Consider the following 17,452-nt stretch of genomic DNA (forward strand, 5'->3'; position numbering starts at 1 on the left):
GGGTGTCAAGGCCCATTTGCAATGTGTTTATGTGGTATCGAAGCCAGTCGGCGCTGGTTTACAATCACATCTGCTGTGGTCATAAGAGCATGCTTATCATACTGCATGGTTGACAGTATGTTGCTCACAGCTGCCTCTTCCTGAATTTCACATTTGCCATATAAATCTGTTTATTTAATTTGAGGAATAGATGCAGTCATTTTTTTAGAGAAAGGCCAAAGTAATGTTGTTGTTGGGAAAGAGGAACCACAGTTTGAATAACAGCATTTCTCTGTGTGCTCCTTTGCTTGTCCATCAGATGGTCACGGCAGGGTAAAATAATCCTAATCTCAACATAGATGACATCATGACACTGGGCAGCGATGACACCATGCATATATTGTCATCTTTTTTGAAAGACGCCACTTTATAGGTTTAGCTTCATGGCCCGGTTGGATAACCAGGATACCTTCCATGCTTGCTCCAAACCATGATGGCAGCTGACATGCCCAAAAGGGAGTTCCTTGAATACTTTTAATGGCTACGTTCGGTGACAGGAATAACTCTGCTGTCACTGAATCATCTATACTTGTATTGGAATGTGGATGCCTTAATCTCCTTTTATTTGAGATTGAAGCCATTTTCGGTTCCTCATTCTTGCCAATACGTGTGATGGATTAAACAGATCCGGAGTCAGATTCCCTCAGCCCCAGCACGACAGGACACAATAAAGGCTGTACAAGGCACCACTATGTGTTTGATTTTGTAACCATACTATAAAATGAAATGTGAAGACATCCATCATGTCGTGCAGTATTCCAGGACCACATTGCAACCCTATTTGATTTTTAGTAAATACTGTATCCGTATCAAAAACAACAACGGACCCTATAGCCCCCTATTGTGACGTGTCCTTGGAGGGTAATGGACAATATGCCCTCTGCAGTGTAAGATAAGCGACACGTTTGTCCATGAGAATATAGGTCGTGTGTGAAGCAGAGCCACATGGAGTCCTGGTGGTGGAGCGAACCGCCCATCTGTTACTAGCAGAAGTCTCTAGTCTGGGCCAATTCCACCATCCGCCACTTTACAGTAGACTGAGCTCACAAGTGTACGGGAACAAATATGCATGTTTGCACTTGAGTCTGTGGCCAAGCGATTGAAAGGGGACGCTGGTGTTTTCTGACATGGCTCACTCAACGCAGAACACAAAGGTCATCGTTCTGTCATGCGTTTTTAGCGCTGGAGCGGTGCAGGAGGCAGATCTGGGAGCTACTCGGCCGTCTGCTTTATTGGTATACTTCACGGAAGGCCACATGCTGCTTGCTGTACAGATTGGATACATGAGCCCAAAAAGGGGACTCAGGATGCTCAATTTAGCTGCTGACCAAAATTCTGTTTTATGATGTGAAAAGAAAATCCTGGATGAAAATATACAAGTATTCATGTAAAAACTGAACTATGTTGAAATTGTTTGGGGTAGAGAGAAATTTGTTATTTTTTTGCATCTGACTTCAAAATTTTGTTTCACATGTGACATTTGACCTCGTTCAAGCACAACGGATCAAGAGGAATATCAAAAATGTAGCTATTTTTTCTTTCATTATCTTTTTAAATGAATGTACTCTAAATTTTAGAAAACCACTTTTATTTCTTTGCTCTGAAATGTTTTTAAAGTTTTCCGTTCATGTGATTCCAATGTTGTCAATTTACGTTCTTTTAATTGTTTTTTAAAGCTGCTTTGGTTTTGTCTGCTTTGCTTCTGAATGGCGTTGACCGTTGTGTTTGTCAACACTTGTAGCTGTAGCTGGTAGCTTTTGCTTGTGTGAAGCACATTGAGTTGCCTTGTGAATGAAACGTGCTATAAAAATAAAACTGCCTTGCCCTGCCTAGGTGCACAAATCATCAGAATAGTAGGTTTGGTAGCCTATATTTCTTGCCGCGATTTCCCTTTGGAAAGTGGTAAAAATAGATAAAGACTCCAGTGGTACAATCAAGCTAAACAATCATCATCATTCATTTGAATCAATGACTAGTTATTGTGGAATTTGCAAATTCTGTGTCTTTGGGGCTCGCTGTTGTGTGGGCCATTATGTCCAGGCAGTGCAGAGACAGTACTTCAGTGTTCTCAGCCCCACAAGTGGGTTGGAGCGTTACCATACAATATTCTGTCTGTTCAAGCTGGATTCGCAGGCCTTCCGCTCTCTTTTTGTGTCATCTTCCACTTCCTCGTTGTGTATTTATGACTACTCAAACAGCCTACCTCTTTCTCAACCAAAGATGGCACTTGTCCAACTTTTTGTAATTGATGGATAGTCATTTTAGGCTTCAATAGTACTCTGTCTTGGTCTGAAGTGATTAACAGCACAACTAAAGCAGTTATTGTTGTTGTTGTTTTTTTAATACAGTAGGAGCTAACAAAAGAGGAAACGCTTGTTTATTTTGTTTTAGTTGGCGTCATGACACCTTTTTACACTGTGTGATACGAGAGGCGAGAAAGACAGGAACCGTCACTTGAGGGCTTCCTTTGTGGGTGGCACAAAACAAAGATGGCATGAGTGGTTAACACCCTCATCCGCACGGTATCCCGGCTAGTCCGCACTCTGCCGAGGATTTTGTGACTCCTTTTATAACGCTATAAATCAGACAGTGTTGAGAATAGGTTATAAAAGCATCACATTGTTGGCACAGCTCACTGACACATCTGGTAGCCCAATTTCATGATGCATGATGAATGTCAATGAATCACTTGTAGATAAAGGAAATTAATACAGAGGTGGTATGTGCTGTGTTTGTGAGACTCAACCTTACCCACCGATCATACACACTGGTTGAATAAAGCTGAATGAAATCAGTTACAGAATGCTGATGGTGTACTCTATATTGCTGTTATTGATCCAAATCTTTTTATATCTCATCGGCGTCCCTCCTCCTCTGTCACGCTGGTCTCATGCTACCTTTTGTGTCACCGGAATCCACGGTGGTGAAGGTGCCTCCTTAAACTGCAATGTGTGATAATAACATCCAGCATGAGTCATCAGGCTGAGCTTGCGTAAGAGCCTGCAGCTTGTGGCGCCACACCCCACATTCATTCACACACAACTCTGCTGCTGCCGGGCCTCCCATTGATGGCGGGGAGAGCACCACTCGACCTCTTCCACACCGCACACACCGGCTTAGCGACTTCACAAATGCACTTTGTGAAGAGAGGAAGCGCAGCCAATCGATGTCGCCTTGTTTATTCACCAGCCCGTCCACAGTGCAGCTGTGCGACGCAGGACCGTGGCCAGCGGGACTGAATGGTGTTGACAGGACCCTCGGGGGGGATGGACTGAGAGGGCCAAACTTTGTCACAAGTCAGAACACTGACATCATGAAATACACTCATCTACTCACTCACTGCTATGCCCCCCCCCCACACACACACAATGAATTGAAGAACATCACAGATCTTCGAGCCTTCTCCAAAGGACCATAAATAAAACCTGTCAGCATTGATTAACCCATATGTTATCAATGCACTAAATGTGAGTGAGATGCAATCCATGTGTGGAGTGGAATTGTTATGTCTATTTTTGGGGGGCTGAAGCCCTCTGATCAAAGACCCTGATAAAAATGCCGACAAATACACTGTAGGTGTCAGCTCCCCCGACCACACTACAACACCACAGCGGTCATAAGAGGACTGTGGAAGAAAATGTGGGTGTGTTGCGCATGGCTGAGGCTGGGCGCTGTCAGTATCGTGGCCTGGTTGTGTGTCCTCGTTTTGAAAACTTAACTAACAGCACTGTTTTATTTATTTATGCAGTCCAACGTCACAGTTATTCGTGTAAGAACTTGTGCTGTTATTGTGATAATTGCCAGGAAACCCATTGAAAAATGTCTCGATCATCTCTTAAATGTAACTCTTATGAGCTGATTTTATTGTCGTTGTTCTATTGGGTCAAACAAATGTACCTTTTATTGTATTGTACTAAGTGTTTAAAATGAACAGGAAACTGGAGAAACAAGGGTGGTCTCAATTTTTCTCCGTATAAGTGGCTGCGGTTGTCACTCCGAATCTAATTTTCCTTGAACCTTTCCAATCTTTTTTTTTTAAGTTGGGGCTACAGGTAGAAATTAGCTACAAAACTACTAGCTTGTTCAGCATTTATCCTTTGCTGTACATGGTCCCTGACGTAAACAAACAAACAAACAAAACGACTTATTTATTGAAACCTGAAGCAAGTCAATTTCCATTCGTAAATATTATAGACAGTGAAGGATTACATGATCAGTCAATGCGCGATCATCGACAATTCTTTTATGGCAGCACAAATTGTTGGCTTGTCACCGAAGCTCTCAGTGGGCAAAACACAGCGCCAAAGCTTGTCTTGACACCGGCAGACTGCTGACATCAAGTGGTGGGCGCGCTGTAACTGACTTTGCAGTAACCGCGTGACTCATCCTGGTCTGGAGTGTAAAATGCCAACAACATTTTTTTTTCCTGCTTGTCCTCCTCGCGGCCACAAGCAGGCTTGAACTTTTAACTTGTACCGTGAATGGAACAATGGAAGAAAATAGAGGTTGATTTCGCTTCTGGTAAATCTGACGCCCAGAAAAGAAGCACAAGAGCTCCATTTCAAACCTCATCCTTCTTCAGAATCAATCAGTTTAAAAGGTATTTGGCCCAAGATGTTCAAGGGTTGGTCGCCAGGGCTCAACCGGTTGGCAGTTGTCATCCAATCCTCCGCGGGGACAGCACACTGAGGTCTGCAACACGTTTCTAGTTCTTTATAAGGACAAAGGCACGGGATTGTCAACACCAAGACAGTCACTCCAGATCCCCTAACATGGGCACCAACATGATTAGACATAAATAGCTCCTGTCCCAAAAGACAAGAGAATCGCGCAGCGGCCATTTGAATCGCATGCGTGCCACAGACAAGCGGCAGACTCGAGCAGAAGAAACAAGTGGCTACGGATGTGAGATCCACGTTTAGAATTAGTCATGAGGATATAGAGCATGTGGAAAGAAAATATTCGAGTGATTTTTATGTGGAATCATTGTTATGTGGAATATAGGACGAATCAAAGTGCTCTGACAAATGGCTCTTATTTATTTCTTGACCGCACATTCCAAGCACATAGTCAAACGCGTGCTTTCCAAGGCTATGAGAAGGGAAACAACAAGTCCTGAGGGGGCCTCAACCATATAAAAATGTTTGCCATGTGCATCACGAAATATGCTCTTAAAGTCACCGTAGAGACTCAGAGAAGCATTCTGCTTTGTGCAACACAGCAAGACAACATCAAGCGCTAGGTGAAAATACCTGTAAACGGAACTTACGACATAAAAAAGATTTCAAATGGAATATGTCATTGACACAAATTCAGGATACGTGGGCACAAAATATAGTTACAAATTGTATTTACAACGATGCAAGTGGAGATGGTCGGAAAAAGACAAAAGCAAGAGTCAGATGCAGAAAATCTTGCAGTCGTTCCAAAGCTGCATCCCAAGTCAGCTTCCGGTTTTCCAGATGTGACAGAGGAATACAAAAATAAGCTTCTGCTGTGATGAATTACTCCACTCCTTTCATGAACTCCAAGAACTCTGCAAAATGAGCGAACAGCGACAAACACGGGCCAAATAAGAATAACTCATCTCTTGGTTGTTCCACAGTGTGCAAGTGATACAAAAAGGTGATCCGTGCAATAGATTAGTCCCAAGAAGATTCACAACATATTCAAAACACAGCGGAGTTGGGACTGCCGAAACTCTCCTTTTTTCATGATCACACGTGAGCTTCACACGAGCGACAAAAGAAAGCACCGCAGACTATTAGTGACTCGCGACGACTCACCGTCGTAGTCAATTTTGCCGTCGTTGTTCTTGTCCCCGTCTTTCATCAGTTCCTCGATGTCGTCCTCAGTAATCGCTTCTCCTGTTGATTCCAACATCATTTTCAACTCGTCCAAGTCGATGTAGCCATCTGCGTTTCTGCGCAATCACATGTGAAAAAACCAAAACAAAACATGAATGCATGTTTGGTATGGTGCACGCATGGTACTGCGTGAGCCAGTGTGTCTGTGTGGCCGCTAATTGATCCCATCTTGCATCGAATTATTTGTGATGCTACAGTTTGGAAGACGAGCTGTCTGGCTCACACCATGAGGCCGCTTGAATGTTGTTGGCTGCCAAGAAGCATGAAGGAGTAACTGCTGGGCTTAGTGGTGCTCTTGTCAGTGCACATAGCATAGCAACTTGATTACCAGTCTGCTTGTGTTGGTTACATCTGATTTAAATAAAAGCTTTGTTGCAGTCAACTTTAGAAATGGAGAAACGCACTTGTCAAACATGCGAAACAATTCTGCCAGTTCCTCCTCGGACTTCCCTTTGCTGTCGTCCTTCATACATCTCACCATCATGACCAGGAACTCGTCAAAGTCCACCGTGCCGCTCCCTGCGCAGAGACACACTTGACTAAATAGTTGCCACAGGTTCATCTTGGACTTCATCACCTTTCATCGTTGGGATTAGCAAAAAATGCTGCGGCTGAGTAACAATCAGACATTGGTTCTATGATTTCAGTATTTTGCTTTTGGGGCAAATCTGGCACTGCCCCACCAGATCAAGGTAGTGCAGTGGAAAATAAGTCTCGATAGACTTGTGATGTTGATGTATTTGAATGCCTTGCAATCGGCTGGTGACCAGTCCAGGGTGGTCGCCGCCTGTCTCTCACAGTCACCTGACAGCATTTAGAAAATGACTGGATGGACAAATGATTGTGTAGCCCACAGATTCTTTGCAAATCCACTATTGGGCTATATTATATGTCTCACTCACTAAAATTTAAAATCACTTGATGGCAACACACACAGGCTGCACGAGGCATGTCAATATATGGCCGACATCGGGCGGGATCCATGTACCTCCAAAAGCATCACTTTCCAGGAGATCCCAAAAATAGCATGCTTGCTCAACCATTCCCGTTGCATCATCAAAGAGTTTTCAACACTTTAGATTGGTCAATCCTCGGTAAAAAAATAACAGGCTCAGGTGTGGACTGAAAAAAATATGACATTTACCAAATTGTGACACAAAAGGTCCTGGCTGGATGCCAGCAATGTGCAATTGTTTTTGGGATTGGGTTTTTAAATTTGGAAGTCCATCAGATAATAACAGAGGGTACCGTTTTTTCATGTTGTGACACATCGCACCTATCCAGGCTCCTTAGCAGTTATATAAAATTTCTCGGTGCCAGGAATTTGCTGAAGTACCCAAGAAGTAGGCGCCCCACCCTTTTCTTTTTCTATCAAAACAGCCACTGTCTGATTTACCGTCTTCATCCACTTCATCAATCATCTCCTGCAGCTCCTCCGGCGTGGGGTTCTGGCCCAGCATCCTCATCACCTTGCCCAGCTCCTTGGTGCTAATGCAGCCATCTTCTGCATCTTGGACAAAAATGTCAAACGCGGCCTTGAACTCTGTAAGAACAGCCCGACGCATTAGCGACAAGTGACAGAAATGAAAACATCGCATTTCATTCATAAATACAGAAAAGGTTTTGCTTGAGTTGTTATGAAATGAAATATAAGGTCCACGCTCAAGTCACTTGCCATTTTTCTGTTCGTCCGTCAGCTGCTCCACCTGCAAACAGTACACAAGAGTGTGTATTTTGGCAAAAGACTCTGATTTGTTTTCAGTTGTGTGCCGCTTTCGAACACACCACCAACTCATAAAATCATGTTCCCGCAGCAATGTTTCAAATCGGCCCATGCGAAGTCTACTTTTCCATCACTTTTCTCCCCAACAAAGGTGATATTTTTAGTTGGAAACCCCGGGCCATCCCTGACGAAACACAGACTCTATATGTCAAGTGTGAGCCAGTAAGAGGCGAGGGTAAAAATAGGCAGGAGGATCAGGAACTGCTGATAAAGGACAGAATACACCGTGTTTTAAATTAGCATAGCTTGTGGCTCTGGCGCAACAATAGAACGATAATCCAGGAAAAGCTACCGCGAATGAGAGAGGGAGACAGCTGCCTATGTAAGAGTTTACTCTGTCCACCATAAATTAAATGCACCCCTCCCGCAAGGGATGATAGACGTGAAAGAATCAATCCACAGCGCACACTCATTTGTAAGAAACATTCCCGTGTGCGTTTCCTGTTTCAGCTGCGCTGCTTCTCTGGCACGGATGAGGACGAGGCACACAGCCGTTGGTCCACGCAGAGGCGGACGGACTCCCTTGGAGCTCGCGGGCTCACAGATAAAGCTGGAATTCAGCCCTGAGCTGGTGGGGGTGGGGCTTGATGGGATTGGGCTCTCTGAACCTCAAGCCCCTCTCCGGCACCAGAGCACCACAAGCAACCAGCCCAAATTAGCACATGCGAAATTGGACTGATCCATTTGGAGTCATGAATGAAGTTGGCAGAAAGCTCCTGAGGGGTTCCTCTCTCAGGACTGACTGGGGTCAAATGGGCCAACATGGAGAGGTCGGATCATCAGCAGCCGCTGATGGAAACCGTTCAAGTCAAATGGCAACATAAAGCATCATATATGGGTAAACCATGAACAGATTAGTCACTTCTTGGGAGTTGCAACCATGAAGCAAATGTTGCCCAGAAGTTGATAGCGTCGGCGATCGCGATCACGATTGCGTAGGGACGTACCGCTGCCTTGTAGATGTCGTTCATGTTGGAGGCTGGTCTGCTGCCTGTCTTGGCGGTGTCCTGCAGCCAGAAAGGAAGTGGGTACTGTCCAGCTCAGGGCAAGACCCTGGCCTCATCATGGCAAGGTTTTATAGCCGGAGCCCGCCGTTGTCTGGTCCCTCCCCAGCCGCGGGCAGCCTCCCCTCGCTGCGCGTCCACAAATGTGTGTCTGTGTCTGTGTGTCATGCGGCCAATCCGTCGCAATCACTGGGCTCAGATAAAAATGCAGCAACTCTTAGGGGGGGCGTACTAGGGAATGGAATGATGAGAGGAGAGGGGAGTGTGGAGGGGCTTAATCTTTTGGGAGGGGGCTAAAGCGACACTCAACATTCCTCCAGGAGTGAACGAGAGACACAGCCAGCTCTGGAGAGCGATGAGGGGGAAGAAGCCGAGAAGCGAGGCTAAGCAGACCACAAAGATCCGGAGAGAGACTCGGAAAAGTGGCAGCATCGTCAGAGGCAGGTGTGCACCCTGAGGGGACTTTCATTCGCAGTACAGGAAATGCTTTCACGTTGCTGTATTGCAATTTTTCATATAGTCACAAAATACTTGCTTTTGTGTCAGTGCTGACTTCCCGTTAATTCGGGTGAAACTTCGGAAGGTGTGACTGCAAATAATGATGTGTTGCTGAGTGTAAATGAGAGACTGTGCTGGGTGTGGCTGAGGAACGGGCGGTGAAGGCAAGGTGTCAGGAGCAAGGGGGTGGAGGCCTTATTTTGTCCATACCGGACCCCTGGACTGGAGGTCACTATCAGCGCTTCAAAGGGCTCCCACAGCAGGATGACCGCTTCCAGACAGCAAAAGGCGGCCAAAAGCTAGAAGAGCATATGCACATCAAACTGAGACTCACAATAGAAAGCCAATTCGCACCTAATCTGGCGGATGCAGTTGATCACACCGGGATTGTCCTCACAGACCATTTGCCCATACCTGGAGACAATAACGGAAAACACACACACACACACACACACACACACACACACACACACACACACACACACACACACACACACACAAAAAGCGTTTTCGCCACTCTGCCTCGCTACCCTCACGGAACAATTCCTGACCCAAAGCTCTGTTTATATTAATTGGTTTGATGTGTGCTTTATGAGACTATGTGTTAGGGATTAAATACATTTCTGTGTCACTGACACCATAGATGTGTGCGTGTGGTCAATCGTGAGCATCAACGAGCACCCCGGAACTCCACCAACATATTTGATTTATTGGTCAATTGGTTATTTAAATAGTGTGGGAATTCCACCTACAACCCAGTTAGTGTGGTTATGGAAAGAAAAAAAATACATGCACGGAGGAGCGTGTGCCACGTGGTCCGCAGCACACTGTAAAATCAAGCAGTACATCTTCATAAAAAAGAAATATGTGAACATATCTGAAACAAGCCTGTAAAACTGTGAGAATCGTTCATTCCAAAAACATTCACCAAACTCAACGATCATTTTTTGTAGGAGTAAATCACCTCGTCTCCCTCCTCCAACACCTGCACTTCATTCAAATGATCAGCAGAATGTCACAATGCCATTCAGGACAGAGGAAGAATGGCAGTGCTACAAAATTCAAGTCCACCCTGAATGGGCCGCCAGCCAATCACAGGGCAAATACACAGTCGAGACAGACTAACATTCACTCTCGCATTCACACTGTCAGTGAGTGGGAAGTTAACCCACGCTACCTCTCACAGGAGTCAAGCAACTGGTTTCAAGCATTGAAAAGCATTTGGACACTTACTCTTGACAGAAGAAAATGAAGCCCCTGAAGGTTTTGAGACCAGACGAGGGTGCGTACTTTGTGCCCTGACATTTGACATTACAATCTGTAAGCTCGTCCTGGTAAATAACATTCTCAAAAAATGTAAGATTGTTTTTTTTCTTTTAATGCTGCTGAAGAAGTTTACTGTTGATCTTCACACTGAAAAAGAAGTGATGACCTTAGTCAGCATTCTTCAAGCAGTTGCTCCCACACGGTTTTATTTGCATTCTGATCCATCGATCTATTTTGTATAGCGCTTGATTTCTTGGTAAAGGAGAGCCTCCGGGCACGAACGCTTAGGGTGAAAAACGGTTTCCAAGTGTCCACTTCACAGCAGTGATGTGTCATTGGCAAGGTCAACTTTACATCATCTGCACAAAGAGGTCTGCTTGCAGTTTCGTATAAACGGATTCTAGCCAGTCGATTTCTGCCTCCGCAATGTCAAAAACTGGCACGCACCTCTCCTGCGACGCAATTAAAAGGAATCAGTGGAGGCACTTTCATTGGCCCGGAAGTAAGTCGGCTGTTTTCACTCTCACAACGGTTCAGATGCGCCTGTCTACGAGAAAACCCCAGAAATGTGCAAAGTTTGACTGCACTTTGTGCTAAACCTGGGCACAAAATAAGGCCCCTTTTGTTTTGCTCACAAAACACAGTTGTGTGAAACAGGATCACAGCTTTTCACTTCCCTTAAAATGTCCCAAAATAATTCAAAATGGATCGATAGAGAAGAGCAGAATCCTCGAGACTGAGCTCTATTGTCTCAAGGTGCCCCACAACCTAATCAGGATTAAAAAAGAAACCAAGTAAAACTAGCTTGATGGAAGGATGCATGGAGACAAAATTCAGTGATGACAATTTCTTACTTACGCACGCGTAATTGATGCCAATAAAGCACGATTCATTTTGTTTCCTGTCATGCAGTGGTGCAAACTCTTCTCTGCATCAAAACTAAAAACATTTTTCCTGCAGATGTGGCTGTTTGTGTGGATAATCCACCAACAGCTTTTCACTGGAACCTGACAGAATTTGACAGCGCTGATGTGGATTATACGGAAGCAGGCAAGACATGGAAGCCGCAAAGGGGACTCTTATTTTTTTTTTTCCTTTGAAATTCCACCAGCGCTTATTGCATTTGAAGCGATGGCACAAATGGACACATTTGAGTGAATTTGTGTTTTAAAATCGATTCCCAGAAAGCCGATGCAAGCATACGCCTTCAGATCTATTCATGGACTTCCTTCATTCATCATCGCGGACTGATCACCTGCCAATCAGTGACTGGCCTGGCATTGACACTCACATTCATAACAACAGACAATTTCTTGTGTTTGAACACAATCAATCAAGGTTTTATGCAGGTTAGTTTTATGTTAGTGAAGCGTTTCCCCCCAAAAGATTTATGTTATACTTTATGAATTTGAGTCCTTTTATGCAAGGTCAAGTATTTCGACAAAATGAGCGAGTGCCTAAGGTGTGCAGTGGGAAATGATCAAATTTCACTAAATTGATCAGATAATTTTTTTTATTCCATACAAATAAGATATATTTGTTCACCTTTCCATGCCAAGTGACAGATGTTTTACTCCGATTGAAAAAAAAAGGAAAATGAGAGGGGGAATCTTTTTTTCAATCCCAGAAAACCAGGGAAAATCCAAAATGTGAGAAAATGTTGAAAAACAAAAAAATAACTGAATATGCGAATCCACAGGTGCCAAACTGTGATGATGCTTTTTTATGTTTATGTTGTAATATCACCACTCACCACTCAATGGCAGACATGCTCTAGTTGTACTCATTGTTATATTGGGTCTTCTACTGCCCTGTACTGCAACATGAGAAAGCCACATTTGAGGGTGGGGGGGGGGGGGGAGTTGAATCATATGCAGGACAAACATAGTACTGTACTTCAATAGTATCAAAATGTGGAGTATGTTGATTTTTGTGAAAACTGTGCAAAATATGTTCTGGCAGTTAATGTTGGTTTCTTGTTCAGCATTTTAGTGCCATCTTTGAATGTAAATTTTTATCAAGGGGGGGGGGATTACAGTGTGTGGTTGTTTTGTTGTGTTTTTTTTTCCTTTTGCAAACCCTTTGTTGTTGGCTTATACTGTAGTCGTGAAAAATGGATAATCAAAAATGAAATACATGAAAATAGCACTTTTGTCAACCATCTGGTTGGTCCTATATGGCCCCCAGGTAGCACTGATGAAAAATTGTGACCCCGTCCAGCATTCAAGTTGCCCATCCCTGTTTTAGATGGCATAAATTGACATGTCCATCCCATTGTTGTGAGATTTTTGTTTGCTGGTGTGCCGGGAGATTCCACTCAGCAGATGGCGCTGTTCACTTCATGTCCCCTGAACATAATATTTGCGCAAGACTGCCTCCGGAAATCCAATTTATCAACAGTGGGGTAGGTGAGAAATCTGGGTCAAACAAACCAACCAAAGCACTTGCAGAAACATTGAAATTGAATAGTAGACGGCGCAAAACATTGCTCTCTTGTCATGCTTCTTTGAAACGAGGCCACCTCAATCATTTGACTCTCTCTCTCTCTCTCTCTCTCTCTCTCTCTCTCTCTCTCTCTCTCTCTCTCTCTCTAACACACACGTACACGGCATGCTGCAGCAGGCATTCAAAGTGACGAGCGATCATGCTGGTTTATAATGGGATGCTAATGGGGACTGGCAAGGCTTACAAGCATCGTGCTGCCACTCAGAGAGCTCACACTCAACATGCACACGCACACACAGCACAATGCCTTGACAAAGACCTCACATGGCTGCCACGCAGGTAGTGGCACAGGTCAGCGAGGAGGAGGGGAGGGGCTGCAAGTTAAACATGGTTTGTGATGCTCTTGTCCTTGCATGTCTCTTGGCCACTGGCCATAATAAAAAGAGTACACATCTTTTGTGTCTCTGTTGAAGAGCAGCAAAAATGAATTGGCATCATGGGTCCATCGTTTGCAGTCAGAAAGCTGAGTGCGGGAGGCTTCCAGGAGTGACGAGCAGGAGGCCCCGCTTTCTCATGTAAAGCTTGTCTTTGTTTTTATTTGTCTGCAAAGATTGTCAGCCGCATGGAAGCAAGCACATGCCGTGTGCTGTTTCATTGGCCCTCTCCACCAATTTCCTCTTACAAGGGTGAAAAGGATGACGAAAGCGGCAGCCATTTCTTCTACACGGCGCAATCAGACGCCGCATCTCAAATCCACAATTCACCGCACGCCGTTTTTGAGGGGTTGCCATAGTAACTCTGCTGGGTAGTAGCGGGGAGAAAATGAAAGATGAGTGGGGCTATTTCCCCCACTCGTGCACGCACACACACACACACACTCCACCTCCCTTTCTGACCCGCCCACCCCCTGCATGCCACATTTGGTCCTTGGAGTGACTATATCATTTTCTATTCTTTGTCTCCTCCACCAATAAGAACCACAGGTGGGGGCCGTGGTGGGGTAGTTGGGGGGGGGGGTGTCACAATCAGGGTTAATACACGTCCATGTCTCTATCTGAACGCCATCATTCTGCATGTGCAAGTTGCATAAGCGTGCACATATGCAGGCGCATCTCCGCTGCCACAATGCACCTGTCAGACAGACATTTGGCCACAAACATCTCCGAGATTCATCAGCATGTCGGATGCAGGTAGCACTCAATCAGCTGGCCGCCATTTGTCAACATCGACTGCTATAAAACAGCATACAGCCCAATTGAAACAATCTTGTGACATAATGATCGGGTCTGACATGCAGCTGAGCTCCAAGCATAGGTCTTACGCTTCCTCCTCCTTCCTCCTCCTCCTTCTTACCCCCTGTGTCACCACCTCCTTGATTGCTGAAAGGGAAGAAAGAGGCTGAGCCTCTCCCCCTCTCGTTCTTCCTCTATTCTTTCTTAATGTCCTTTCTATTTCTATTTCCATTTCGTTTTCAGCCGCCTCTCGCTGACAAGCAGACCGCCAGCAGCTTCTGACCAGGCGGGCTGTGACTTTGTAGCAAAGCCAGGTCCACAAAAGTGCTTCACAAGCCAGAGGTTAACAGAAATTGAGAGATACTGAACGTTGTTCGGGTGGGGGGGGGGGCTTTGCTTTGGATCCTGGCATCTGAGATTGAACAAGCCACTGGCCACGACCGCAGCAGCTTCCTGGGGTCGAATGTTTTCCACTCCACTACGCAACCAAGGTGTGAGAAACCCTCTACTACTAAACTCGAAAACATTGCGGTCTTGTTCTTGAGCCCGGACAAAGAGGACTGATTTTTTTTTTCTTCACACCATAACTGAGGTGAAGTGCTGCACCTCTGAATGTTCAGATTTTTGCATGAATATATACAACTGGGGTTGGATATGATGAGAATTAAAGTGTTATGACACATTATATTTGACTTTAACACTGATTATGAGATTGTCTTTTTCACCATCATCATCATTATCATCATCATCTCCGCAAGTCAGCAACAAAGGTACCTCAGAGCACCAGTGGAAAGAAAACCTTCAAGCTTTGTTTCAGACAAAACAGGATGGTCGTGAGCAACATGATGGAATGGGATGGGGTAACGTGATGAGCCGTGATTGCCATGGATGCCTGGCTACATTTTTAAACCGTCCAAAACTTTGCCACGGTAGTTAGGGTGAGTAATAGTGGCTCTTTTACACACACACACACGCACGCACGCACACACACACACACACACACACACACACGCACACACACACACACACACACACAGGTGTGAAGAAATGCGTGCTTCTAATCTAGAGCAAATAACCAACAAAGCAATAGAATGCAACAGAGATTTTCTTTTCTCTTCCCACATTATTTTAGGCCTTATAACAATCTGCATGCCAAAGATGTACTGTACATGTATGCACACCGTGTGTTGTTGTGATATCTGTAAATGATTTGTACTGTCATCAGAGCACAGGAACTGGTCACTCGGAGTTGCATAAGTACTCATCAAAGGGGTTGCGATTAGAGCTGACGGTCCAGCTGCATGCATGCATGCAGCAGCGATGCAACGATCAAATGTGAGAATAAACACACATTTGCGGAAACAAGCAGAAGCTCCCCTGTGTCCCTGCGGTGCCTGTAGCGATGCTTCCCTTTGAGCTGATTTGGATGAAATAAACACATTGCTGTCATTGGTTCCGATACAGTCCCCTCTCTTGTTTCATGGGGCCATCCTGCAGGCCGTAAGCATTATGTTTGTTTGTTTTGATGTTGTTGTTGTAAAAGTCTAAACACGGCATTTTGATTAATATTGCATTTGTGGAAAATGAATTGAGCAGAAAAAACGGTTGCATTTCGCTCCCTAATCCAGTACATATATTTTCCACAAACACAATCTTAATCGGAATGCCGCGTTTACATAAGTGGGGTTGCAGAAACAATACGAGTGTAGAGAAAATTTGGACTGGACTATCCCTTTAAATCCAAAACAATTTTGTATTTTCAAGATGTCATGAGGAAAAGCAGCCAGTAACATGCATCAAGGGAGGCAATCAGAGAACACCAAGAGGTCTTTTAAGCCTGTGTGAATACAGTCGAGAAAACCTGCCTATGCTAGTGAAAATCTCCTTTTACACGTGCGCACGCAAACACGCACAAATTTGCAGCGTCTTTGCCTGCCGCCTGTGCACTCAAAGAGCAGCACGATGAAATGGAATCCACCGTCCCTCAGGGATTGTGACAGCGTTTCAGCAGTCTCTAACTGCCCTGCAATTTGACTGACAGTCAATCTACTGAGCGCAGGTCGACAGAAGCGGCCTCACATTTTGGACTCGGGAACTTCACATATCAGGTTTCAGACCCTGTTTTTTTCCCCCTTCAGGTCAATTGAGAGCTGAAGAGAAGCATCTTTTCTTATCATTCAGTCAAGAAAATCCAATTGGAACTTGCCGCACAACCATCGTCGTCATGCAACTTTACTCATTATTCACTCGGCCTCATTTCAGGGCACTTCAAAGGAGGAATGTTTTGCTCTTTTTGTTGGGTTTTTAACAAGTAACAGTAAGGTAAGAGAAAAACAACAGGATAAGACATGAGGAATATGACAAGTGAAATAGACTAACTGGCTAACAAAGCGAAATGTCTTCAGCACGTCCCAAAGGAGTGTCCACTACTCATACGGGGATTTGTGTTAACCAATCAGCTCCCTCAACCCTTCGGTGTCTTGTGCAGGTGTTTCTCGTTGTCTCGTCACTTTGCTTGTATTTAGTTCCGTGGCTTCTGTCAGTCATCGTTGTGTGTTCCTGTCATATTTCGTTTCTGTTTTTGGGTTGTTTGTTACTTTGGTTTCATGTGGTCTTCAGGACTTTGTTCGTGTATTTGAGTTTGTTTCTCCAGTGTACTCCTGCAAGTGTTTTTGGTTCATATACAGTATTTTGTTCAGTCCACCCTGGTCCTCCTCCCTGCTTTTCGGGTCCACGGCAATCACACAAAACACAACCCAGAGAACAGCTTATCATGTTATCAGGTTAAAGAGTGCATGAAAGGGCTAAAATACAGGTAACAATCACCGAAGAAACAGATTTTAGTGGCCTCTGATTTCAAAACACACTATGCGGTGTTGAAAATGGGTACATACAGTATGTAGTATGAGGTAATCATACATTTATTTGAGCTCACTGTCATAACGGCCCTCTGAAGGAAACCCAAACGGCAATGTGGTCCGCCACGAAAAGGATTTTGACACCCCTGATCTGTAGGATGAACAAAATAATTCAGATCCAATATTTCCCAATGGGAAAACTGATTCTGAATATTTTCCGTCCTGGACTGATTTGCGTTCAACCCAAGAAAGGTCTTTGAAAGATACTTGTTCAAACAGCGAATGTGACAGCAGGATTACATGAAAAGGAAACTGAAGAGACTTACTAAAATGTACTCGATTTTGCTTGGATGTTTCGATGGCAGCCTCAGACATTTACAAGCAAATCAGTATCACTGTAAAAAACAAAAGTTGGCTGAACTCAATATTTTCAGGCAACAAACTGATACAATTTTAAGTT

At 44.5% G+C, this 17,452-nt stretch overlaps 1 protein-coding gene across 2 annotated transcripts; it reads right to left on the reverse strand.

Moving 5' to 3' along the window:
* Positions 1-4,208: 4,208 nt before the first annotated feature.
* Positions 4,209-8,909, reverse strand: tnnc1a (troponin C type 1a (slow)). 2 transcript variants are annotated; one of them, XM_086120001.1, is made up of 6 exons: positions 8,637-8,909; positions 7,582-7,612; positions 7,303-7,449; positions 6,311-6,425; positions 5,826-5,962; positions 4,209-4,750 (listed from the first exon to the last, which is right to left on the reverse strand). In XM_086120001.1, the coding sequence occupies exons 1-6, from the start codon at positions 8,658-8,660 to the stop codon at positions 4,608-4,610; spliced, it is 597 nt and encodes a 198-aa protein (XP_085976127.1). In that variant the 5' UTR covers positions 8,661-8,909; the 3' UTR covers positions 4,209-4,607. The 2 variants fall into 2 exon arrangements, with proteins under 2 accessions (XP_085976127.1, XP_085976136.1); XM_086120010.1 differs by lacking the exon at positions 4,209-4,750 and adding an exon at positions 5,056-5,575 and having other exon boundaries at positions 8,637-8,894.
* Between the last annotated feature and the right edge of the window lie 8,543 nt (positions 8,910-17,452).

The sequence above is a fragment of the Hippocampus guttulatus genome, chromosome 1 (assembly GCF_054856545.1).
Source record: "Hippocampus guttulatus isolate MCC_2025c chromosome 1, RoL_Hgut_1.0, whole genome shotgun sequence".
NCBI classification, from domain to species: Eukaryota; Metazoa; Chordata; class Actinopteri; order Syngnathiformes; family Syngnathidae; genus Hippocampus; species Hippocampus guttulatus.